We start from the raw sequence: 27,129 nt of genomic DNA on the forward strand, positions 1-27,129 counted from the left end.
AGATGCTGAGCAAGATGTTGGACCTGCGACCCACGGCTCTGAGAAAAAGCCAAATGAGGTTCCTCCTAGCGGATTGGGACAAGGATGCTACTGCCTCAGTGGCTTCCTTTTAAATCTCCATCTTGCCCCAAAGGGTTTTTAATTAATCATCCCTCTAGGGAATAGACAGGGTGAAGCAGAACAATTGAGTGCCTTGTGACAGCCTCACTCCTGTCCCTTTTAAATCAATCCCACTGATTTGAATTGTCTTAACTTGTAATGCCAATAAAGGTATTTGTATTGTGTTGTATCGATATGCAGAGCTAGCAGGTCTAGCATGTAAAAGAAGAGAGCAAGGAGATCAGGTATATACAAAGGAACGGAAAAACTTTGTGGAGTATTTGGAAAATGATTGTAAACAAGTGAAAATGCTAGCAGCATTAAGGTAAATTCAACAGTGCAATATATAATAAAGGAAGAATAAGGGGAGAAAGTGATCTAAATGGATATACAGTATACGAATATGTGGGAATGGTGGGAAAATGAAAGGAACCAGGGAAGAGGAAGAAGGGAAGCCATTGAATGTTTTTGTTAAAATATAGATTTTAATGGTGGAAATGTGTATTTGAGCGTGAATGTGATTTGGGAAATGGTAATAATGAATATTATAAATAAAATGGGGGGGGGGAATAGGAAATTGAAAATTTCTATTTCTGCTTTTGGTTAACTGCAGTTTGTTGTGTTGTCTGCACTGACAAGGTGTGGTTAATGTTAACTATGGTGAGTTTCAAACAAGCCAACTCCAAATGGTGTTTTGCAAAACTGGCTTGTTTTAAACTAACCATAGTGGGCTATAAACACAGTTCCAGGTTTGGATGACGTTATAAGCCACACTTAGCCAAAAGTGGAAATGGAAGCTTATGAACTGTGTGAGGAGGGAAGGGGGAAGTATTTGAGCTTCACAGGAGGCCAGGCTTGTTCATGTCTTTCTGAACCATAATTTAGTGTAGTATATTCAGAGCACAGCCTTTGTGTTGGGGAATGGTAGGAAGGCCTTTGGCTAATTAAACAATCTACGGCCCGTTAAACTGTGTGTATTTTTTTGTGTGTGTTATGTACAGTAGGTCATAAATTTTAATATTGTAAATGGCCATATGATCCTTGGATGAAGAGCTGTATAGAAATTTAATAAATAAATAAAATGAATCAGTCTAAATTCTGGTTGCCAACAAAGAATGGTATGTGAAACATTTAAGGTTCAATACCATTGTCACATGCTTGGCTTATCATGGCCAAAACAAATGATCTACAAATGATCCGCAGCATTACAGGTATTCCAGAAATTTACTGCTTCTGAATGCTGGTAGGGGGATCAAGTGTCTGAGTGCCCCCTCTTGTGAAAAGCAACTTTTATTGTACGCTAGTTTTGTACGCACAAGGAATATTCATATGGGGAAAATGTTCAGACATTGGATGCCCTATCATCTGAAATGGCACAGTTCATCATGAGAGATTGCTGATCCTGTAGCTTAGCTCTTACTTGTCGGTTACATCCAGTTTGGGTGGGTGGGTGGAGCTGTGCTGGGAGGACTCTACTGTTCCACCTATTCCAAGCCCATCTAGGTAAGCTGCAAGATGCCGAAACTGGGAAGGCAGCTCTCTGGCTCCGACTCACCACACCGGCTCCAACTGTTGTATCGATGCAAAAGGCTTCGGGGACCACAAAATGCTTGCAGAAGCCACACCTAGTTCTCCTGTGCTGCATCCTATTTCCAACCATTTCCCCAATTCATCTGTTGATGATAAGGATAGTTGAATGACATAATACCAGAGTAATGCAACAGATGGTTAGCTGATGCAGACAAGTGGTCATCATGTAACTTAAAAATGGATGGGTACGGTGGTTATTGGGTGTCCCTACCTGTGTGTGGTAGCTTTTCCTGCACAGCAAGCTATGTAGCTCAGGAGGATCGACCAGCTTTCTTTGTGCCACCACAAAAGTGTGCAAGGGGTGGGATGGATGGAAGAAATGGTCTGATCTGAGGTGAGCTCCTAGAGCATAAGGAAAGTCCTACTGGATCTTGCCAATGGCCCAACACCTTGTACTCACAGCAGCCAACCAGTTGCCTGGGGAAAACTTGCAAGAACCTAGTATGTTATGTATTTTAATACTAATACTAATACTAATACTAATACTAATACTAATACTAAGAATACTAATACTAATACTAATATAAACGAATAAATAATCGCCCACCCATACCCATCTGGCTGGGTTGCCTCAGCCATTCTGGGCAGCTTCCATCACATAGTAAAATAATAATAAAACATCAAACATTAACAGTAACAATCTGATCCAATATAAAAAGTCATAATAACTTTAAAACAAACAACTTATATCAAATAAATCAATATTCATGTGCTGGCCCCAAGGGTTTGTCCATGAAGCGAGGTCCACGTCCAGTCCTGGGTCTAGGGGTCCAAAGGAGGTCAATCCAGCGGGGAGCAAGGCAGGGAGCAGGTCAAGGTCCAAGGCAGGTTCAGGCACAAGGTTGCAGGTTGAGCACACGCTTGCAACTAAGTTGCTCACGCAACTTGGGCTGGGTCTGGCTGGCTTTTATCTGGCCCTATGCTTAGGGCGGTCCCGATCCTCCGGAGACTCGCCTCTCCTCCGGGCCTGGAGGCGAGCACTCCTCCTGCAGACACTTAACTCCCTTCGCCTCTCTGCCCTGAGCCTCTGTAGCTCAGGAGAGGCTGGTGGGTTACTGGACCCAGGGGATGCCTCAGCTTCCTCTGAAGAGGCTGGGAGTGGAGCACCTGCAGGCAATGGGTCCTCCCTCCCATCAGGAGCCAGAGCAGACTCTGCTGATGCCTGCACCTGGGGATCCAGCACAGGTAGGGATCCTTCAGGCTCAAGCCCTGGCCCCGGCTCAGCTGGTTCTGGAGGCGGGGAATCCTGTGCAGGCTGGGATCCCTCAGGTTCAGCATCAGAGTCTGACTCCCAGGCCATCACACCATCCCCCCTCCCAGGCCTCCCCCTCAACCGAGGGGCCGGACCAGGCTTGCTGGGGTAAGTTGCATGGAAATCACGGAGGCAGGCAGGTGCGTGGACGTTTCCCGCTGGTTCCCATGAACGATCCTCAGGCCCATACCCCTTCCAGTCGATGAGGTATTGGAGCTTCCCCCTGCGGTATCGTGAGTCGAGAATGCGCTCCACCTCGTACTCAGGCTCCCCCTCAACCAAAACTGGCTGCGGTCGTGGATTGTCCGGGTGGAACTCGTCAGGCGGGGCGACTGGACTAAGTAGGGACCGGTGGAATACTGGGTGAACCTTGAGCGATGGAGGTAACTGGAGGCGAAACGCCACCGGCGACACCTGCGCAGTGATGGTGAATGGGCCGGCAAACCGTGCATCCAGCTTTCGTGAGGGCCGAGAAGGATGCAGGTGACGGGTAGAGAGCCACACCCGATCGCCAACATGGAGTTCTGGCCCCTCCTGACGATGTCGGTCAGCCTGGGCCTTGTATGCGTCCTTGGCCTGGCGCAGTTGCTCCATCAATAATTGTTGCTGGGACTGAAGCTCCTGAAGCCAGTCTGTCACTGCGGGGACCGCGGAAGCTGGCAGCACGTCCGGGAACAAACGTGGATGGTAGCCGTAGGAGGCCTGGAACGGGGTCTGCTGGGTGGAGGCGTTCACTGCATTGTTGTAGGCGAACTCCGCCAATGGCAAGTGATCGACCCAGTCATCCTGCTGAAAGCTGCAGTAACACCGGAGGTACTGCTCCAGCACCGCATTTGCCCTTTCCGTCTGGCCATCGGTCTGCGGGTGGTGGGCCGAAGATAGACAGACCTCCGTCCCAAGGGTCTGGTGCAGGGCTCGCCAGAAGTGGGATGTGAACTGGACGCCGCGGTCAGAAACCACACGCTCGGGCAGGCCATGCAGGCGGAAGATGTGCTGCAAGTACAGCTGAGCCGTTTCCTTAGCTGTGGGTATGGACGGGCAGGGGGCACAGTGCACCATCTTAGTGAAATGGTCCGTGAAAACCAGGAGGCAGGTACAGTGACGAGATGGGGGCAAGTCCACCACAAAGTCCAGCGAGACCGTGTGCCAGGGACGCGGTGGGACTGGTAATGGCTGGAGCAGACCGGGGGGTCGCCCGGTAGGACCCTTGGCCCGCCGGCAGATGTCGCAACCAGCAACATAGCGTGCCACATCAGCCTTCAGGCGGGGCCACCAGAACTCCCGGCTTACCAGATGGGTGGTCCGGTACCGCCCAAAGTGCCCTGCTGCTGGGGCATCGTGGGACATCTGGAGAACCTCAGCCCGCAATGGTCCTGGTGGGATGTATAGACGACCCTGGTGCAGCAGTAGGCCCTGGTGCAGGGCCAGCCCCGGATATCGAGGGCATGACCCGTCAGACAGTTCCCGGAGCCGTTCCTGTGCCCAAGCATCGACCCGTTGCTGTTCTCGCACCCGAGCCTGCAGCGGCTTGGCCTCCTGAGTGGCCAGGAATGCGGCTGGTGGTAAGATAGTCGTCGGTACTGCCTGCTGTACAGTGTCTGCAACGTCCTCAGGTTTCCGGGACAGGGCATCCGCTTTCCGGTTTTGGGAGCTAGGGATGTAGCGGATCCGGAACTGGAACCGGGAGAAAAACAGCGCCCACCGGATCTGCCTTTGGTTCAACTTGCGGGTGGTCTGGAGGTACTCCAGATTCCGGTGGTCCGTTCTCACTTCCACCGGGTGTCGTGCCCCCTCCAGATGATGGCGCCAGACCTCAAAGGCCACCTTGATGGCCAGTAGTTCCCGCTCCCACACGGTATAGTTACGCTCCGCCAGAAGGAGCTGCCGGGAGTAGTAAGCGCAGGGTAACAGTGGCGCATCGGGTCCGTGTTGCTGAGACAGGATGGCACCGAGAGCCGTACTGGAGGCATCAGTCTCCACCACGAAGGGACGAGAGGGATCAGGGTGCTGTAAAATCGGCGCCCTCTGGAAACAGGCTTTCAACCCCTGAAATGCCACTTCAGCCTCCTCATCCCAGGAGAAGGGCGTCTTGGGGCGCAGCCCACTCTCGAACCGCAGCCACCTTCCCAGGGTCCATCTGCACCCCGTCAGGGGAGAGTCGGTGTCCAAGGAAGTCCACTGACCGCTGGTGGAACTCGCACTTGCTGAGCTTGGCGTACAGGCGGTGCTCCCGCAAGCGCTGCAACACGGACCGAACATGACTCTCGTGACGGGCTGGGTCACGGGAATAAATCAGAATATCATCTAGGTACACCACCACGTATTTGTCTAGCAAGTCCTGGAACACGTGGTTGATGTACCGTTGAAACACGGCGGGCGCTTTGCATAATCCGAACGGCATAACCAGGTATTCAAACTGCCCATACCGGGTCCCGAATGCAGTCTTCCACTCGTCCCCAGCACGGATCCGAATCAAGTTGTAGGCCCCTCGGAGGTCCAGTTTGGTGAACATCTGCGCCCCCTGCACCCGCTCCAGCAATTCTGCAATAAGGGGCAAGGGGTACCGGTCTGGGATGGTGATCTTATTCAGGGCCCGGTAGTCATGGCAGAGGCGAAGCTCCCCACACTTCTTCTTAACGAAGAGTACAGGAGCGGCAGTGGGTGAGGTAGAGGGTCTAATGAACCCACGTTCCAGGTTCTTGCGAAGGAAGTCCTGCAAGGCTTCACGCTCTGGCTCCGAAAGAGAATATAGGCGGCTCACAGGCAGGGGCGCCCCAGGCTGTAGGTCTATGCCGCAGTCGAAGGACCGATGAGGCGGCAGCTTGTCTGCTCCCTGTTCCTCGAACACGTCTAAATAGTCCTGGTACACGGCAGGGAGCGTTGACACAGCCTGCCCCATGGGGGCAGCTGCTACTAACTCGGACTGAGCACGGGAACCCGGGTCTGGGAAGCGTACAGTCCGATTGACCCAGTCGATCTGAACATTGTGTGACTCCAGCCAGTCCATCCCAAGCACCAGGGGAAACCGGGGCATGGTGGCAATGTCCAGGGTTCGCACCTCCCGGTGCTGCTGGTAGCACAGGACCAAGGGCTGGGTCTCCCGAGTAACAGCGCCCGAGCGTAGGAGCCGTCCGTCAATTGCCTCCACCTGTACTGGTTCCGGCTTGTTCTGAAGCGGCACCTGATGCTGAGTGGCGAAGGCAGAGTCCATATAGGAGCGGGTTGCCCCCGAATCCACCAGAGCGTGGGTGAGAATCCAGGGCCCACCGGGGGGGTATAGACGCACCGGTATCATGAGGTGTTGCAATTCCACTGGTGAGGGCCCATCATGCGATGCTTGGGTCCCCAGGTAGCCTGGGCCATCGGCTACTGGGGTTGGCAGTTTTCCCTGCGGCTGGCGTTTCTCAGGGCAGGTTCGGGCGTAGTGTCCACTCCCACCGCAGTAGAGACACAGGTTCCCCTCCCGACGCCGAGTCTTTTCCGAGGGGGAGAGGCGAGGCCGCGCTGCCCCGAGCTGCATCGGCTCCTCCAATGACTCAGCTCTGGCCACGGAACTGCAGGGAAGCACCGGCGCCGGGAGCGTGGGTGAGAATCCAGGGCCCACCGGGGGGGTATAGACGCACCGGTATCATGAGGTGTTGCAATTCCACTGGTGAGGGCCCATCATGCGATGCTTGGGTCCCCAGGTAGCCTGGGCCATCGGCTACTGGGGTTGGCAGTTTTCCCTGCGGCTGGCGTTTCTCAGGGCAGGTTCGGGCGTAGTGTCCACTCCCACCGCAGTAGAGACACAGGTGATCCAGTATCTCGTCTGAAAGTCCCTCGAGATACTGGTCCCGCAGGGCAGAGTCGTTCCAGGTCAAGTCCTGCGCCAGCAGCCGAAATTCCGTGGCGTAGGTGGCCACTGTGGACTTGCCCTGTTTCAACCGCCGAATTGCCCGATTGGCTTGACTCCCCTTCTGAGGGTTGGCGAACGTGGTTTCCAGATGATTGCAAAACCCCGTATAGTCTGTCAGCAAGGGGGAGTCTTGCCGGAGCAGCGGCAACGCCCACTTGGCCGCCTGGTCCTTCAGCAAGCTGATCAGGAAGTGCACCTTGGTGCGGTCGTCAGGGAAATCCCGAGCTCGCCCCTGAATATACAGCTTGGCCTGGGCGAGAAACATGGGAAAGCTGGCTGGGGACCCATCAAATTTCTCTGGCAGGGCCACTGGGTACTTGCCAGGAGCTGGGGCGGCGGCCCCAGGAGCCGGTAGGGCATCCAAACGCTGCTGAAGCGCCGTAACCGCATTGCTTAGCTGCTGCACGGTGTGGGTCAAGGCCTGGTTCTCCTGGGCCAATGCCACTAGCGCAGCCGCCTGGTCAGCCATGGCTACTAGTTCCTCCCGAACGCACCCCAGCGAAGGGGGAGTGCGGGTGTGGCGTGAGCAAACTGTGCTGGCCCCAAGGGTTTGTCCATGAAGCGAGGTCCACGTCCAGTCCTGGGTCTAGGGGTCCAAAGGAGGTCAATCCAGCGGGGAGCAAGGCAGGGAGCAGGTCAAGGTCCAAGGCAGGTTCAGGCACAAGGTTGCAGGTTGAGCACACGCTTGCAACTAAGTTGCTCACGCAACTTGGGCTGGGTCTGGCTGGCTTTTATCTGGCCCTATGCTTAGGGCGGTCCCGATCCTCCGGAGACTCGCCTCTCCTCCGGGCCTGGAGGCGAGCACTCCTCCTGCAGACACTTAACTCCCTTCGCCTCTCTGCCCTGAGCCTCTGTAGCTCAGGAGAGGCTGGTGGGTTACTGGACCCAGGGGATGCCTCAGCTTCCTCTGAAGAGGCTGGGAGTGGAGCACCTGCAGGCAATGGGTCCTCCCTCCCATCAGGAGCCAGAGCAGACTCTGCTGATGCCTGCACCTGGGGATCCAGCACAGGTAGGGATCCTTCAGGCTCAAGCCCTGGCCCCGGCTCAGCTGGTTCTGGAGGCGGGGAATCCTGTGCAGGCTGGGATCCCTCAGGTTCAGCATCAGAGTCTGACTCCCAGGCCATCACAATTCAACAATCCGTTAGAATTCAACAGTAAACAGTAAAATTAAATGCAAATAATAATTAAACAGTTTACACATATTCAATTGCAACGAAGAATTGCTAATATATAATCAATAGAAATAACAGCAAATCACAATGCATAGAATACCACAAAACACGCACAACCACATGAGAGGATCAAATTGAGAAGCAAGGACACACAACTTATAAAATTATTTTTAAAAACTATCCCTGAACTCTTCTCTTCCCAGCTGCTGCTTCTGCTGTTCTCAAAGTCATAGTTTGGGAAGGGCTCCTGGGGCTGGAAGGTGAGGCAAGGCAGGTGGAAAAAGCCATTGCTTGCAGAACGTCTCTCTCCCCTGTGTTCTTCTGTGGCTCTCAGCAACAGGAGTTCGGAAGCTTTAGTGGAGGAAGAGCATTTCCTATAGGAAAAGAGGAGCCACCATGTGGAATGATAGATAACGCTCTCCACTTGGTAATCTGTGCAGTGGACCTGATGTTGTACTGTTCATTCCCAAGGAGACTAAGCTATTCCAGCAGATGCTTAATTTCTTTCTTTGTCTTCCAGGGGGCAGCATATCAAACCTCTACAGTGTTCTAGTTGCCCGCTATAAACGTTACCCTGAGATTAAAACCAAAGGCATGGCGGCCATTCCAGACATCGTACTCTTTGTTTCTGAACATGTGAGTATGCACTCGCAATAAAGTCTATGCGATGTTATTTGCCTGTGATATGATGCCTTTTAATGATAACTCTGTAGGGACTTGTTATCACTATATTTTAGTAAGGCTTTTTATAAGACCAGTAATAAACCTTTGTAAGCTTCTTCTCTTGTTGTTGTTGTTGTTGAAACTTTGTATGTATGTATATAATCATGCACTGCTGCTATGCTTGTCTTGGAAAAACCGCCACTCTAAGTCAAATCTAACCGAAATCAATCAGTTGTGATTCGAGGACCCTACTCCCGCATGTTAGAAATGAAACACAATGACACATAATTTTTGGTTAAATGGAGGTAAAAGGCCACAACATTATTGGTTACAGCGTGTGAGTGGTATTGGCTTAGACATTGGGTTGAACAAACTATAGTTGACTCCCCCGGCGGAGCGTGGAGTCACTCAAGCCCCCACGGCAATGCCGGAGCCGGCTCCCGCTCACAACCCCTCCCCTCACTGAGGAGGAGAGGCTTTTGCAACAAACATTTTATGCATGAATGCAAAATATCAAAATGGGTACTCCCCAGTACATTTCCGAGCACAATTCAAAGTGTTGGTGCTGACCTTTAAAGCCCTAAATGGCCTTGGTCCTGTATACCTGAAGGAGCATCTCCACCCCCATCGTTCAGCCTGGACACTGAGATCCAGCGCCGAGGGCCTTCTGGCGGTTCCCTCATTGCGAGAGGTGAGGTTACAGGGAACCAGGCAGAGGGCCTTCTCGGTAGTGGCGCCCGCCCTGTGGAACACCCTCCCATCAGAGGTCAAAGAGATAAGCAACTACCTGACATTTAGAAAATACCTGAAGGCAGCCCTGTTTAGGGAAGTTTTTAATCTGTGACAATTTAATGTATTTTAACATTTGTTGGAAGCCGCCCAGAGTGGCTGGGGAGGCCCAGCCAGATGGGCAGGGTACAAATGATAAATTATTATTATTATTATTATTATTATTATTATTATTATTCCAAATTTGCCACCAATTCATGGTAAATTGGGGGGCGGCATTTCATTCCAGCCCTAGTTCAAACATCTCTATTCTTTTCCATGGCTGAACTCTGGGGTTGGGGTGGGGGTGGGACAAGCAATCAGCCTGGTTCTGCAAGTTTCAAGTGAAGATTGTGTATACGCTGTGAAGATTTGGCTGATTCCCACATTGTGACCAAAAGAGCTAAAATTTATGCCTTGTTTCACTTGCAAAACCAGGTGGAAAGTTTTCAAATACCAGATTTTATCTTCACCCATTGATTTCAATGGAGCTTAGTCACAACTCATTGCTGGCCTTAACTCGGTTGTGGCCTTTGTCAACTTCATAAAATAATGGTTGGTAACCAGAGAAATCTCAAGGGTGCCTTATGAGCTGGCGGCAATACCTCCCTATATGGAACGAAACAGTATTAGAGATAATAAATGCTTTGGAATGGTTTATCTGAAACCAGCAAGCACAGGAATGGGCAGTTTCCCCATGTATGATGTTCACCCTGCTCCTCAAAACAATAATTTAAGTACCGTAGTACTTTAGTTGAATTGTATTCGCCTAGATGTCAACAGACGACAAGGGCTTAAATCCCTATGTTGTCTATCTCTGTATTTCTATAACATAGAAGCAATCGTGAAGCAATCTTTCAGCTCTAATGCATGTTGTGAGATCTTTCCTCTATTTAACCTTTTCAACCTTAATATCTAAGAGCCATTATTCTGTAAAGAAAGCTGCAGCAGTTCTTGGGATCGGAATGGATAATGTTATTGTTGTCAAGTGTGATGAAAGGTAAGGCCTTCAACTGCTTTTTGTGCATGATTTATATATCCACTCAAGCAATTTACTTGCATTTGCAGAGATGTGTGAACCTTTTATTTCTTCATATTCTAGATTCACATATTAGGAACACTTCCCCCAAAAAACAAATGTGTTGCTTTCGCAATGCAGAACTGAATTGTTTCCTGTATTTTAGGCATCATATCTGAAATAGTTTCTTAATTGCACATCATTCAGTGAACTGCCTGTTTAGTCATCATATTTCAATAAGTAAAAACCAGGACACCCTGAAAGTTGCTGAGATATTTTTTTAGGAAACCACAAAAATTGTTGAGCTTTTTTATGACAAACCCCAAGGTTGTTGATTTTTCAATTGACTTGCCTAAGAAAGTGCCAGCTTTTGGAAATTACCCCTGGACATCAATTCCACTTTTGAAATCCTGGTTTAGTTATAGGCCCAGAGGTCTCCCTAAGCACTTGGCTTCATTCCGCAATGGCTTGATGTGCATCCAACAGTCATGTTTTTCACAGGTCTGATAATAATTTCCCAGACCACCTGCCTCTTTTGGGCTACTTGGCTAAAAACCTTTTAAAGATGGAAGCTCAACATCTTGTTTATCACCAGAACTCCATTTGGTGGCCGCCTCCCCCAGATTCACTGGGCATTTACACCGTTTCAAAGCATTCTGGAAAAATACCATGGTGACCACCTCAAAAAGTAACTGCCCAAGGCAGCTCTGTTGCTACAGCAAAAACAACAGTTCATGGTTTATGTAAGGAAAAAACAATGAAAACAAATGAACGGAAACGAATGAATTGTAGAAAAATTCTAAAATCCATATCACGAGAATACTGTTAGCAGGTCAATCAAAACGTTACAAAATAACATTGGGCTTTTCAGTTCTCCAGAACAGTATGGATGAGATCAGGAAAAACTGCTGGTAGTGAAGTAATGGCGTCTGCATTTGGGTCATAAGCTCACATCCACAGCAAACATTTCAAGCACATTTCAAGTTCATGGCTTCCGCACAGAGCTACAATTCCTAGCATTCTTTGGGGGAAGCTGTATGCTTTCATGTTTGGTGTGGGTGTGACCAAAGTCTCCAGGTGGAATGTGAGATAAAATAGCAGACACGCAAAGGAGGTTCTGTCAGGCGCCATGCGGATTTCAGGTGCCAGCCCAAATTACAAAACGGGGGGGGGGGACAGTGCACTGAGTCTTATGGGGGTTTCTTCCACTATGCAAAACTTAAGCTTGCAGGGGGGAATGGATGGTGCCCTTAATTGTTATGCATTTGGAAGGATGCACCATGAATGATATTTCGCAACTGCTGCTGCTTTGCTCTTAACAGGGGGAAGATGATTCCATCTGAACTGGAGGCAAACATTATCCAAGTCAAAAAACAGGTTTGGCTTCCATCACCTTCATGTAACCTTTCAGGTCCTTATTATATAGCTGCTCTGCTGGAATTTATTTGTACGTTTGTGAAAACCCTATTGAGCTAAATTGGACTCGGGCAGGTTATTTGGAACTGGTCAGAAGGGTCTCTAGTCCCCCCCCAGGCAATTTAGCAGGTGGTTGAGGATGACTTGGTGGCTGCTCCTCATCTCCCCCCCCCCTTGTCCTTCACAAGGTGAAAGGGATGATGGTAAAGGAGGAGGACAGGGCTAGAGAGCTTATGGTCCCCCAGATGTTACCAGAATCCAACTCCCATCAGCCCCAGCCTGTATAGCCAATGGTCCTCCCCCCCCCCAGAGTAGGAGTCGCCACCTCTGGAGACCAATATCAAAACCAGTCATTGGTACCAGGCCTGGTGATCCTTTTTTTTTTTTTAAAAACAAAATTTTATTAGCATTTTCATAATATAACACAAACCCAACCCCACACCTACAAATACAAAAACAAATACAAATACACATAAAGTCAGGATTCTTCTTCTTATTTATAAACCTTACAAAAAAAAAATTTCTTGTTCTAAATCTTGACGTTTGACTTCCCCCGCCTTTTCACCTTCGGTTTTAATTCAATATACTATTTCCTTAACAACTTTTCTCTATAAAAAGATTTAACTTTACTTAAAAAAAAAAAGAAAACATACTTATCTCAGTCTTTGCGTTATAGCCTAAATCATAGCCAAATATTCTTATAGCTAAACTTATTTCTTCTGTCCTTTATCATGCTGCTTTTAACTTAAAATTCAATATCTCCTTACTTATTTAAAATAAACTTGTAATTAACAAACTTCACACTCCGATTTCGGATACCATGGCAGACCATTTAGATTATACATTTAATACTTCAACCCACTCCCCCTCTATCCATTGTCTTTTTCTGTCTTTCTCCAAAGCCAAATCTCCAATTGTTTTCCTCTGAGTGTCCGCAGATCCAGGCGGCATCCACAACAAACCCCGCATCGAGCCTCAGGGCGTTCCTCATCTGCATTCTGGGCTCCTCCGTTTCTTTTTCTCCTTCTTCTTGTAAAAATCTTAATTCCATGTCCCTTGACCCCGAGCTGCCACCTCGGAGTCTGGATATTGTAAGTTTTCCCGTTTCAAATTCCTTTTCCCGGATTTGCCCAGCCATTTCAGACCATCCTTCAAGCGCCTTTCCCAGCTCTTTGCCAAGGCTTGATTCCATTGTGTAGAACTTTTGAAAAGCCTCCTCTGTGGAAAGTAAATCCTTTTTATGAATGATTCCACTCAAGACTTGTAGTTTCCGATTAAGCAATTCCATCTGCAAGACAGTGAGCATTTCCTCATCCTTTAAATCAGAGTACGATACCAGTGCGAGCGCAAAGTCCAGCATTTTGAGAGAGAGGGTGAGTATCAGATTTCAGTTCCTGTCTCTTCCTTCCTTTGTTTCAATTTTTTCCCACGACAAACCAAGTCGCCGCCATTTCTCCGAAGCCGGAGTATAAAGACCAAAACTTCAAGCGGAGATATTTTTTCCCCAGTTAACCCCCGAAGGGAGATCTCAACAGACTCAGTTTTCAAATTCCAAGTACTTTCTATTGATTGTTGTAGCAGCAGTCACTTAAAGAGTTAATTTCTTTCACCACTCGAAGGGAGGGAGGCGGGCTGCCTTTCTTCTTTCCCCCAGATCGTTCCAGGAATACAAAGAGTCAATCAATTACTCACAGCCTCTGGGTTCTTATCAGCTCCTTAATGACAGGTAGAACTTAGACGCTCATCACAGGCTTTGTCGCCGCATTTCCATCCCGGTTGGGGCATGTCCCCTATAGCCCGGCTCCGTCGTACCTTCACCCCCACTCCCCCTTTACAGGGGGCGCGGGGGAAGGGTTCGGAGCCACAACGGGCACAGCCGGGGAGCCCAGGGTGCGGGACGCTCTTCCCGCACCCCAACCGGAGCCCCGCTATGCGGCTGCAGGGCTCCTAACCCCCGGGATGAACTGGGTGCTTCGCAGCCGAAGCATCCCACGACCACCCATAATGGCGTCAGCCGCCGGAAGTCCTGGTGATCCTTTTTATGATACAGTCATACCTTGTGTTGCGTCCGCTTCATGTTGCGTCTTTTCGCATTACATCCTGCGGCAACCCAGAAGTACTGGAATGGGTTACTTCCGGGTTTCGCCACTCACGCATGTGCAGAAGTGCTAAATCACGCCGCTTGTGTGTGCAGACGTGTCACTTCTGGATGTGAACGCTTTGAGTTGCGGATGTGCCTCCTGGACGGATTACGTCCGCAACTCAAGGTTCCACTGTATTTAAAATATGCCATATGAAGCAGTCTCAAGCAACGACTAGAGAGTCTCACTAGTGGAAGCCGGCGCACAGACTTCCACCAGTGCAACGAGGTTTCCCCTGCTACCGTTGTCATAGTAGCACGTTGAAATTCCTCCCAATTTTGTAAAAAATATTTTAAGTGTTGAAGAACGTATGAGCTGGACAAAGAGGAAGGAAACCCAAGAGTTCTGATCTATAGGCTGACGATCGATGATGATGATTGTGCACACAAGACAAAGAAGGAAAAAAGGAATATATTATCCCACCTGTGATGCATTTTCCAGAATATAGGCAAAATGTCTTGGCAATATACCGCATTGCCCCTATATCATCCAGTGATGCTTGCCAAGAAAAGGAATGAATCTTACCATGCTCTGTAGCATATGGTTATGATGTTTCACAAAAGTTGTTCAGCTTTTGGGGGGGCAAAGTTGTTGAACTTTTAAAAGTTTTGACCTCCTGGCTAGTTGCCCATGAAGGTATAAAGACAAGGGAATGTTTATTACCATCCTTTTTTAAATTCAATATTTACACAGGGAGGCTATAGAACCCATCCACTTGGATAATGGCATTGTCCCAAGTGAATCTCCACCCCCTTCTCTCCCACTTCCTCATTCATCATCATCATCACCTCCTCTGGGAGCCAGTGTGGTGTAGTGGTTAGGAGCGGTAGTCTCATAACCAGGTTTGCGTCCCCGCTCTTCCACATGCAGCTGCTGGGTGATCTTGGGTTTGTCACACTTCTTTGAAGTCTCTCAGCCTCACTCACCTCGCAGAGTGTTTGTTGTGAGGGAGGGAGGGAAAGGAGAATGTGAGCCGCTTTGAGACTCCTTTGGGTAGTGATAAAGCGGGATATCAAATCCAAACTCTTCTTCTTCTTCTTCTTCTTCTTCTTCTTCTTCTTCTTCTTCTTCTTCTTCTTCTTCTTCTTCTGGTGCCACTAAGTTCCCTCAGTCTTTGAGCTCTTTGCTCTCCTACTTTTAAGACTTGCTGCGTTCTGGGAGATGGAGGGTCTGGAATGTTTTCTAATGTCAATATGTCAGCCAGCTGCTGCTCTGGCTCTGCCTCCTCCTCCTCTACCATGATTTCCCAACTTCTTCCCTCATCTGCCTCTGAGTTGTGACCTCCCTCAATCCCCTGTTGTAAGTATATACTGTCTTCCTCTTCCTCCTCCCTGGAAGAGTCAGGATGGGGAGGAGGTCTCCACCATTCCTCCTCTGCCCAGTCCCCTGACAATTAGTTTTCTTTAACAGTGGAAGCAGGTTTTCAGATTATACACAGCTCTTCTTCAGGCTTCGATTATGAGAGCAAAAAATGAACATCCCATAGTTTAGTTAGAAACAGGCTGATGGTTACTTGGTTGCAGAAATTTACTGGCCATTGCTGTTGACATGGAGATAGTCTAGGTTGAATGCAAACATGTCATTCTGATGTCATGTGTGATGTCACAAAGAGGATATGCTTTAAGTCTTGGTAAAGCCAAAAGCAGTTAACAGTCAGACTGCATCTCAGCCCTGTCAAGATGGATCTCCATAATAGGTGATGAATAGTTTTATTTGGGGGATATATTAACTTTTACTATTGAGGGAAACGTTTTAGATTGGTTTGTCAATTTCTAAGCCATCAAGTTGAGGCCAATAGATGGATATTCACAACCCTGTACCCATCAATAATCAACTTTATGGGTGACTTTGGGACTGATTCATACAACCACATTTCCTTTCTCCACTCTATACCCCGCATCTCTCCCACTTCCTCATTCGTCAACCTCATCACCTCCTCTACGGGTGCCGGTAAGTGCCCTCTTTCTTCAAGCTCTTTGCTCTTCTACATTTAAGGTTTGCTGGGTTCTGGGAGATGGTGGGTCCAGCTCTGCCTGCTCCTCCTCTCCCATTATTTCCAAAATTTCCCCCTCATCTGCCTCTGAGCTGTGACCTCCCTCAAACCCCTGTTGTAAGTCTATACTGTCATCCTCTTCCTCCTCCCTGGGTCAGGATGGGGAGGCAGTCTTCACCATTCCTCCTCTTCTGCCCGTCCCTGATGGACGGCTGCTGAGCCAAATCGCAAAAAGGACGTTTCTGACAGCAGTGTTTCCAGTATGTCCGGGAAATTCTGGATGTATGGCAGCCTAGGTTATGACAAAGGACAAGTCCATGCTACATGTGCACTGATACAGGCTGCCATCTTGAATTTGTTTTTTCAGGGCAAAGTACCATTGTATGTGAGTGCCACAGCCGGGACAACTGTGTATGGAGCTTTCGATCCACTCGTTCACATAGCTGACATCTGCAAGAAGTATAACCTCTGGATGCATGTGGATGTAAGGTGGTTGTTGGCTATCTGTTCCATCTTGCTCCTGGAAGTCGAGTTTTGAAATGTTAAATGATTGTAAAATTATTGAAATGTATCAAATTGGAAAATCATAAATAATTTTTTTTAAAAAAAATCTTCCAAGCAAAGAGATCAGTAGTAAAACTACAGTGGTACCTTGGGTTACAAATGCTTCGGGTTACGTGTTTTCAGGTTGCGGACTGCGGGAAACACCGAAGTACCGGAAAGGGTTACTTCCGGGTTTTGCGCAGAAGTGCCAAATTGCGTCACACGTGTGCACAGATGAGGCGCTGCAGGTTACAAACGCTGTGGGTTGTGGACGTTCCTCCGTCACGGATTACTTCCACAACCCGAGGTTCCACTGTACTAAGCTCAGAATGTCTATAGGATTGTCTGTAGATTGGATTCTTATTCCATTAAGAAATGTACTTAAGGTGAGTTGAAGGCAAAATTTTAAGAAACAGTGTTGGTGAAAGGTGGCATTCTCCCAGTAAGATAAGCGTGTGTTTTGTTTCTGATAGGCAGCATGGGGAGGCGGCCTGCTTCTGTCGAGAAGGCATTCCCACAAACTGAGCGGCATTGAAAGGTAATCATGTTATGTTCTTTAAGGGTACGCTGCAGTGAGATCAACGTATTAGCCAGTCTTTCTCCTCGCTTCAGGCCTCTTGCTGAAGTGCAGACCGTAAGGCCTGTCACCATAGTAATAGTGACTCATAGCAGGAGCGGAAGTGAGTTGTTGCACTGAGTTTGAGGGGGAAAGGAAAATAAATCTAGAGCAGTACCAGGTTTTATATTATGTAAGACAGGGGTGAAGAGCCTCAGGCCTGGTGGCTGAATGTGGCCCTCTCTGGCCCACGAGACCCTTCCAAGGCCCCAGCCCTCCCTATGCCACCTCTCACCCCAAACGGAAGTGCTCAGGACCAATCTGGAGTGCTTGTGTCTGGCTACAATGTGTCCTTGAATACCACAGACTTAATCTGGATGGAAGGAGTGTGCATGTGTATGTCTGGAATCCTCTGACTTTGACATGGCTGGTATGTAACCTCTTGTCAGGGAGCCGGCAAGGAGAGCAGGTCATTCGCAGATCAGAGACAGAGAGTGAAACACCAGCTAATGTACTGTTTGTTCCTTTATTAAGAAAGCAGAACAAAGAGCACATGGAGTTGCTCCTGCCTAGATGAAGCAGTTGTCCGGACTGGCTTGTAACTCCCCACCCACTATCACTCCTTCTGTGTCGGGCCCCTCCCTCCCAAGGGATCCTCTCTGTGTCTGCCTGGCTCTGTGCTCTGTGGTATGCAGCAGGCACCTTGTTCTGGGAGTGGGGGGTGCCTGCAGGCTGTCAGAGAAGGTGTCAGAGTAGCTCCGTGGTGGACCTGCCAAGTCTGATTCCTGTTCCTTTCCTGTTCCTTCCTCTTCACCATCCTCCAAGCTCCCAGCCTCCAGTACTTCCCAGCTCTTCCCTTCCTCTGTGGTACAGCTGGTTTCCCACCACCAGGATCCAAACCCTTTCCCTCTGCACTTTACCTGGGGGGCTCTTGGCCAGGTGGCTTCCACCACTCCTCCTCATCCAGCCAGTCCCTGACACATCTTCTACAAAGAGTTGCACCTGTTCCCCTGCCCACCTTTGGCCTCCCTTTGTCCCACTGGTATGCACCCCCCCCAAAAAAAAGTTGACTATGCGCTCAGGCTGAACAAGACCCTTTCTCCCCTGATATAAGAGACCTACGAGTTTATTTTCACTCTGTTTCCTGTTGGCATAATTTCATACATTTTTTTATTTTATTTTTTGCAGCAGCATCAAATGCTGCGTCCCCATTCTCTCGAAAGTCCTGCTGACTTTTCGTTTTGCTTCCCCCGCCTCCCGCTCCCCATTCTCCTGTCAAGTTGCTTTGATGATAAACGTTGCGGATCAAAGTTGCTGATATGAACATCTCTATAAAGTATTATTAGGTCGGTGACTCCATCGCTAATGCTTCCAACTAATATTTATGTGTGCGTTTATATGCTTCAGAGTATACGACCCATTTCAAATCTGGCACATTCATTACCTTTTAATTTTCTTCTTTACCTAGGGCTAATTCTGTCACGTGGAATCCTCACAAGCTGATGGGAGTTCCGCTGCAGTGCTCTGCTTTCTTAGTCCGTGAAAAGGTAACACCCACCCCTTTCCTACCATGGACAGAGCTCAATATCTCCGGGCAAACACAGGATCCCAGACCAATTTTTCAATGCCACTTCTTTAAAAAGGAGCTAAGTCCCACACAAGCATGGGTATATTTGCTGTCTGGTGCTGGGATGTGACTCCTATTGCACCTGGTGGGACTTGCTTTGGAGAAAACATGTGTATGATTGGGTTGTAAAGTGCATTTAGTTGTCCGCATCTGGAGAGCACCAGACTGGGGAAGGCTGTGCTAGGCTATATATCTGCAGGTGATGTACACATAACAATGTGTGACATGCCAAGCTGAATGCAGTCCATCAGCTATATAGCGTAGCCTGCTAAATGCTGGCTGTGTGCAGAGGCTAGAATTTTGAAGTATCCAGCAGGCCATAATATGTGGGAGTGGACTGCATTAGGCTTGGTGGGTCACAAGTTGTACCAAGACTGTTTGAGTTGATCTCTTTGACAGTAACACGCTGGCTGGGGCAACCCAGCCAGATGGGCGGGGTACAAATATGATGATGATGATGATGATGATGAATACTTGGGTTGTATCCAGACTAACTCAGTCATTCTTATTTAATAATATTTATATACTACTTCAACCTCAAAGTGGTTTACAAAAGGCATAAGACAATAAAAGTATATATATATATAAAACAGATCGTGGTGGGCCTGATGGCCTTGGCCAACTGGATGCCACACTGAGGGGTCGGCTGGGCAAATAGATGGGGGGTGGACCCAAGGGAAGCCTGCTTCCCTCTGGTCCGCTCCCCATACCCCCCCCAGGCCACCGTGGATTGGCCCATTTCAATGGGCGGGTTTGGCAGGAACCTGTGAGCCTCCCCGAAGGCCGAGGGGGACGGGGAAAAAACAACTAAGACGTCGTGTCACATCTGGGGGAAGAGGCGTCGCCACATTGGGCCGCAAATGCTGCTCATTGGAAGCCGCTGGGTTTTTTTGCAATACAATTTGTTAACCAATTTTTTGAAACATTTTTATAATAATCTTCATATCAAGTAATGACATTGTTTCATAAGTTGACTTCGCACCCTGTCTCTACCGCGTTTTTACTCAAACCTTTTCCGCTGCATTCTATCTTGATCGATTACAAAAAGTTTCTCTACGTACCGTTACCTTATCATTTTTCTTCCACTGCTTTTATCTCGAATCCTGCCTGCGATTTCATTTGACTATAGTTAAAACAGCTATTTAAAGCACTGAAATCACTGCTGAAATCAGTGATAAGTTAAAATATATATATTAAAACACATCTAAACATCTGGGGGAGGCATGTCTAAAGCAGGTACGGAAAGGAGTGTAGTGAAGACACCTGCTTGATGTCAATAGGCAGGGAGTTCCAGATTGTGAGTGTGGCCACAATTAAATACCAGTTTCTTACAAATCCAGAGAGAGAGTATTATCTGCATCTGCAACAGTCCCAGATCCACAAACTGAGTGGGAATATATGGGGAAAGGTGCTCTCACCGGTAGAGTCTCATGCTGTATCCCCACTGAAATCAGTTGTATTCTAAGTTAATTGTGACTAAGTTATGCCATTTATTTCAATGGGGCTAAAACATGACCATTGTCATCATGCCCAGCTTGTGGATTTCTGGCTGACAATTGTGGAGATCAGGATGCTGGGCCAGATGTGATTAGAGAGGTCTGTTCCAGCAGAGTTCTCTTTTATGTTCCCTGTACACATGTATATCATGTTCAGGAAAATCTCTCAGAGCAGGTTCTACAAAATCATTAAAATGTCAATAAATTATGTTTACTTCCTGTCACTGAATAGTTACAAACATGAAGGTGATTTCAAATGCAGCATTATCTTAACAGTTCTATCTCTCTGCCAGGGTCTTCTCCAAGCCTGTAATCAGCTCTGTGCCGGATATCTCTTCCAACCAGACAAACAGTATGACACAGCCTACGACACTGGGGACAAGGCAATCCAGTGTGGCCGGCATGTTGACATATTCAAGCTGTGGCTAATGTGGAGAGCTAAGGTAGGAGACATCTTGCAGGGATCAGAATCCCACGTGGGAGGAAGTCGCTGAGATACTGTATATTGCATAACAATGGCGTTCATCATGAAAAGATGACTCTGAAGCCATGGAAGGGAGGGAGAGGAAGTGAGAGCAGGGGAACTGCAGGTAAAGTGAGGTTGCCAAACCCACGAAACTCTTCTATATTGATGCACCCAGGGCTTTTTTTCAGCTGGAACTCAGTTCTGGCACCTCTCAGGTGGGCACTGTTGCCATTCTAAGAGAGCAAGGGAGGTGTTCATGGTGAGTTTTGGCACCTCTTTTTGTAGAAAAATAGCACTGGATGCACCTTCTGAGGAACAGAGTAATGCATTAGTTTCTGATGGATATTCCGAAGGACATATTTTCTTCTGCTCCAAAGGGCAGAAACTGAACCAGTGGATTCAAATTACAAGAAAGGAGAATCTGGCTAAACATTAGGAAGGACTTCCAACGGTGGAATGGACTACCTCGGAAGGTGGTAAACTCCTTCATTGCAAGTTTTTAAATAGAGGTTGGATGGCCACCTGCCAGGGATTCTTTAGTTGTGATTCCTGTGCCACATGGAATTGCACTAGATCACCCTTGGGACCCTTTCCAACTCTACAATTCTATGGTTCTATGATCTCATGCAGAGGCTTGGTCCATCAAGCTCACTAATGGCTATACTTGGCTGGAGGTGGCTCTCCAGGGTTTAAGACAGTCCCACCTGGAGATGCCAGAGATGAACCTGGGACCTTCTGCATGCAAAGCAGTTGCACTACCTTTGAGTTTCAGCTCTTCCTTGTAGGCAGTGCACATATTCTCTAATTCAGAGAAGGGGAACCTGTAGCTCTCCAAATGTACCTGGACTACAATTCCTGCAATTCTTGACCATTGGGCATGTTGACTAAGGGCCAGTGGGAGCTGGAGTCCAGCAACATCTGAAGGGCTGCAGGTTTGTTCTGGATTTCTGCTATACTTGTAGCTTACTGAAACCTTGTTTTCGTAGGCTGACCTGTGAGTGGCCAGGAGGCTAGATTTACTGGCCTTTCCATCCTTTAAATAGTATGATACAGTCTAGATGCAAAGTGAACTCTCTCACTTTGTCTCTTTCCCTCCACTGATATCTTACAGGGCACGCAAGGATTTGAAACGCTTATCAACAGATTTCTAGAACTTGCAGAATACCTTTACAAGGAACTGAAGACAAGAAAGAACTATGAGCTTGTGTTTGATGCCGAAGTAAGTATTGAACAAGGATAGTACTACTGGATTAGGCATTGGTCCTGACATCCTGCCTCTAAAAACACCAGGTCCCAGATACTACAGAGGTCCTGTTTTCAAAATGAGAGACCCCTTTGAAATCCCAGGGTATAAATTGCCACAGAAGCTCAGCTTTTGTGTATGGATTGGTTTGGTTAGGCTCAGCAATACTTCATGGATCCTCTCTCTCTCTCTCTCTCTCTCTCTCTCTCTCTCTCTCTCTCTCCCCAGACCCTGAGATCATCTTTTGATGCCCTCCCTTTTAAATGCGTTGTGGGGGGGGGGGTTTATTGGTGCATATGTGTGTGTGTGTGTGTGTGTGTGTGTAATTTTATGTTGTGAACCGCAACCCTTGCAGTTCATAGAAGAAGACTCTGATGTGGATGAGATTCAAGCCACTTCCTTGATGGGAGAAACTTATTCAAAGGATGAATCTCCTATGTTATCTCTGTCTCTCTAGATTCTCAGAAGTCAGGGACTAGAAGATGATAAGTTGAGGGCCTTTTATCCAGCCAGCCAGCTCTTCCAGGGAGGCGGAGCTTTATCACTGGTTAGCCTATATATAAAGCTTCATTGAGCTTCATTGGGTTCTAGCTCCCTGCAGAGGTGGTATCTATTGTAGCAGCCTTAGTAGGGCCTCTGGGAGCTGTCCAAGGTACCATCTGCTTTCTTTGTCAATAGAAACTACCAGTTTCCCCTGTGAGTTTTGAATGTCAAAGCATTTCATGCTCGGACCCACAAATTCAACTGAAATACATGTCTTGGTTGAGTTTCTTCTTGGCTGAGACCTTATTCATGACTGAATTTGGGCGACCTTGGGCCAGTCACTCGCTCTCAGCCTAAACTACCTCACAAGGTTGTGGTGAGGATAAAATGGAGAGATCTACATACTCCACATTGAGCTCCTTGAAGGAAAGGTGGACTATAAATGCAATAAATAAATGAATACTTTTGTATAAATTAGAATTCTGACTTTTCAGACATCGTACTGAGAGTGCTGACAGTTGTCATTTGGCAAACTGATTTTATTGAACTATTTGTGTAACATATTTGCTAATAAATCTGGCTTCCCAATAGCCATCTCACCTGGGGTTTTGGTACATTTAAATGATTTATTTTCACTTTTTAAAGCCAGCTCTTTCACAGAGACCAGACTTATATTGGGATGAATTTAGATTTCACAGTAAAATACAACTGACTCTTGTCGGACTTGTTTTGAGTAATGATCATTTTGCAACTGCCAGCTAGATTATGAAGCATTTCCGGGACTTTTTATATATTTGGAGTCTTACTAAACATTGGCTTCCATGTTAATTTTGTGCGAGAAAATTGTGAAAACCAAGATTCTCTCCTTCAGATTCTGGAATCGTTATGAAATATTTTATATCTTAAAAGCTCAGGGAGAATCATTGGGCTTAGGTTTGCTTCACATTCACACACAGCAAGCATTTGTGAGTGAATTGCATTAGAGAAACTGCTCAAAAGGAATTGTGAAGTTTAGAATCTGCCCAGGTGGGTTTAATAAATGGAAACATTTGTTGCAGATAGACATTGGCATTTTGTAATTTGTATTTTATTTTGTTTGTCTAAGCCTGAACTCACCAATGTGTGTTTCTGGTACATCCCATCCAGCCTTCGAAAGATCCCAAAGGGACCAGAGAGAGAGAAAAGACTACATCAGGTAGAATTTCTCATGCAAACCTTTTTGTCAGTCACAGAAAGTGTGTACTGAAATGCTGTTGTTGTGAAGATCTGTTCCAGACCCCAATTTCTTTCATCTACACACCAGAACTAGGGATGGGAAAACTTGTCCATTTCTAGTCTGTGGCAGTTTTGCATGTTTTCTAAATCTATAATTCCATTCTGTTGCATTCCCAAATTAATCTGCAATTTTAGGGAAACAGCCTCTCAGAAATATTAAGGCACAGTTCTCTTAAAACACATATTTAAATGTGTTTTGGTGTGTTCTTCAACCCTGAAACTCTTGGGTGCTGATTCCTAGAGACTGGTTCCCCCCTGCTGCTGCCCCCCATGGCTTAGTCCTGAGAGTGTCCTAGCTGTTGTGCTTATTACATCTTTGGAAGTTTTAGCCAATCATACTACAGCACCAGTGACAAGATACCCTTTTAAAAGGGCTGTTTGTCTCATAATATAAGCCCCTTCTTTGCATTTGTTTCCAATACTTGTATTTAATTTATTTAGAGAAATTTATAAACTGCTGAATCAAAGAGCTCTCTTAAGAGGCATATGTAGTAAAATAGTACCTAAAACACAGGGAAAACCCACATATACATAAAATAGCTATTGTTCAAAACAGTAAGACTTTGGAAACAAAAATAGTTAAATAGATTACACATGGGTGTAAGTTTGCTGAAAAAATGTGTTCAGCTGTCATCTAAATAATAATAATAATAATAATAATAATAATAATAATAATAATAATAATAATAATAATAATACAGTGGTACCTCGGGTTAAGAAGTTAATTCATTCCAGAGGTCCATTCTTACTTTAGGTAATGGGGCTTCCTGCTGCCACCGCGCCACCGCCGCGCGACTTCTGTTCTCATTCTGAGGTAAAGTTCTTAACCCAAGGTACTATTTCTGGGTTAGAAGAGTCTGTAACCTGAAGCATCTGTAACCTGAGGAACCACTGTAATAATAATAATAATAATAATAATAATAATAATAATAATAATAATAATTTATTTATTTATTTATAACCCACCCATCTGGCTGGGTTTCCCCAGCCACTCTGGGCGGCTCCCAACAGAGTATCAAAAGCACAATAAAACACCAAACATTAAAAACTTCCCTAAACAGGGTTGTCTTCAGATGTCTTCTAAAAGTCAGTTGTTTATTTCCTTGACATCTGATGGGAGGGCATTCCACAGGGTGGGCATCACTACCGAGAAGGCCCTCTGCCTTGTTCCCTGTAACCTCACTTATCACAGTGAGGGAACTGCCAGAAGGCCCTCGGAGCTGGACCTCAGTGTCCAGGCTGAACGATGGGGGTGGAGATACTCCTTCAGGTATACTGAATTTAGTGAGGATGCCTGCCAAATGTCAAAAGCACATGATAAATCTCTTCTTTCACATGTCCAATGAGTTCCATCCTTTCTTTAAAACCAAACATTACAGTACCGTATCTACTCTGCTACAGATCCAGACCATTGCTACTGCCTATTCATGGAACTAGTCCCTAAGTTATTCCAGAACATAATTGCAACTTTATATATATATATCCATGTTTAGGTTGCTCCAAAGATAAAAGCGAGGATGATAGAAGAAGGTACTACAATGGTTAGTTATCAGCCTCACGGGAACCATGTGAATTTTTTCAGAATGGTCTTCTCTAACCCAGCAACCAAGAAATCAGATGTTGATTTTCTCCTGGAAGAAATTGAAAGGCTTGGGAAGGATTTGTAACAACTGGCCATAAATCTCAAAAAGCGGGGAGCAACATTTCATTGGTGTAGTGGATCCTGTTTAAAGTTTTGTCACTGTTGTTCTGATGACCTTGGATGCATTATTGAGGCTCTTCAAAATAGGAACAAACCATGGTTAGAAGCTGCTCATGTTCAAATACAAGATCTATTAATATAGCATTTAAGGCAGGGGTGGTTAGAAGACAGACTGGTAGATATCCCATATCTCTGACTTGCATGTGTCTAACAACATCAGCACTTTTTAGGTGGTGGATTTTAAGCTTTTGCGTAAGGTCTATGAAAAGGGTGTGGCAAGAGAGAGGTAACTTAAGCTGGATCCCATGCTTTGACAGCTCAGTCATGTGGCTTGGCAACCTGCCCTAAAGCTGATGTAACTCAAACACTATATAAAAGTAAAATAAAAATTTCCTTCCAGTAGCACTTCAGAGACCAACTAAGTTTGTTCTTGGTATTCTTATCTCATTGGATTCTTATCTCATTATACATGACAAAGCTATCTTTAGCCATCTCACCCCTTGCCTTTCCCTGTAAGACCCTGTAAAAATTGCAGTCGTTAACAGTCATCAACAGGTTTTCCACACCTATCAGCTGATCACCCATTCCCACCACCCTTCTGAGTAATACCCCTCCCCACTCCCTCACTATATTTAAGGGTCTGGTGACTTCCGTTTCAGTGTATCTGAAGAAGTGTGCATGCACACGAAAGCTCATACCAAGAACAAACTTAGTTGGTCTCTAAGGTGCTACTGGAAGGAATTTTTTATTTTATTTTGACTATGGCAGACCAACACGGCTACCTACCTGTAACTGGAACTATATAAAAGGTTTGTTTTCCCTCTGCCAGGCCAGCTCTGCCAGCAGTGCCTATGCTGTTGAACGGAATTTGGATGTGGTGTAGCTTTGTTTACACCAGTTTAACTCACACCAGCTTGCTTTACACCAGCTTCTTGTGCAGAGGATTGCTCCCTTAGGATTTGTCTATTAAATCCCATTTCTCAGGTTTGGAATGCTGTTTTCCTTATGAAGACAAGAGGAGTCCATGTATCATTTTCTTAGAATTAATAGGCCCAAGTCCAGGCAGATAGATCTAGATCTACACACAAAAAAATATGGTGCACTTTTCATTGCCTTTGATTTGAACCAAATGTACCAGGTCACAATGGATCAACAGATGCAAGCCTGCTTTATTATATGATGGCAGCCCTATGCAAAGCAAGCATCACAAGAGATCAAAAAACACATTTCTTTCTTCTGCCTGTAAGATCCATAGGGATGATTTTTATTTTTTGATGTCTGAATAAATCCTTAATATTTATTAGGAAATTATATTTGTGTTGTGTTGAAAAGGGGCATTACTATCAGGGACATTGACAGGGATCTCAATAAGCACAGAGTAATAGATTATTAGCTGAAGTTATATGGATTTAATGTACACAATGCAGAACACGTCGAACAGCATTACAGCAATATTGTCATTGTATTATGAATGCTAAATAAATTAATAAACGCATAAGTGATTTTCCAATTATGTAAAACATGGTTGATTTCTATGAATTATGTACATGAAACATGCATGTTAAGACAGAGGAGGGTTCTTGTTTTCATCTGGGTATGTCTCCTGTTCATTTGGTGTTAGCTAGGTAAGAGTGCGGAACTTGTATACGGTAATTGAAGACCAGGAATCCTATCCCTCCAGCAGGGAGACAAGGCAGCTAGAGCTGCCCATTTTTTGTTCCAAAAATACTT

The 27,129-nt window shown here is 46.6% G+C and overlaps 1 protein-coding gene across 2 annotated transcripts in view; it reads left to right on the top strand.

Annotated features, from left to right (window-relative positions):
* Positions 1-25,514, top strand: part of LOC117049621 (glutamate decarboxylase 1-like) — a 40,244-nt gene extending 14,730 nt beyond the window's left edge. The window contains exons 6-15 of one of the 2 annotated variants that reach the window (XM_033154420.1): positions 8,529-8,644; positions 10,360-10,439; positions 11,780-11,834; positions 16,375-16,491; positions 17,024-17,088; positions 18,575-18,653; positions 20,523-20,672; positions 21,807-21,914; positions 23,527-23,616; positions 25,190-25,514. In XM_033154420.1, coding sequence (XP_033010311.1) covers positions 8,529-8,644; positions 10,360-10,439; positions 11,780-11,834; positions 16,375-16,491; positions 17,024-17,088; positions 18,575-18,653; positions 20,523-20,672; positions 21,807-21,914; positions 23,527-23,616; positions 25,190-25,363 — 1,034 coding nt within the window. In that variant the 3' untranslated portion in view covers positions 25,364-25,514. The remainder of the gene's footprint in view (positions 1-8,528; positions 8,645-10,359; positions 10,440-11,779; positions 11,835-16,374; positions 16,492-17,023; positions 17,089-18,574; positions 18,654-20,522; positions 20,673-21,806; positions 21,915-23,526; positions 23,617-25,189) is intronic. The other variant, XM_033154421.1, reaches the window with a different exon arrangement.
* Positions 25,515-27,129: the final 1,615 nt, after the last annotated feature.

The sequence above is a fragment of the Lacerta agilis genome, chromosome 7 (assembly GCF_009819535.1).
Source record: "Lacerta agilis isolate rLacAgi1 chromosome 7, rLacAgi1.pri, whole genome shotgun sequence".
NCBI lineage: Eukaryota > Metazoa > Chordata > Lepidosauria > Squamata > Lacertidae > Lacerta > Lacerta agilis.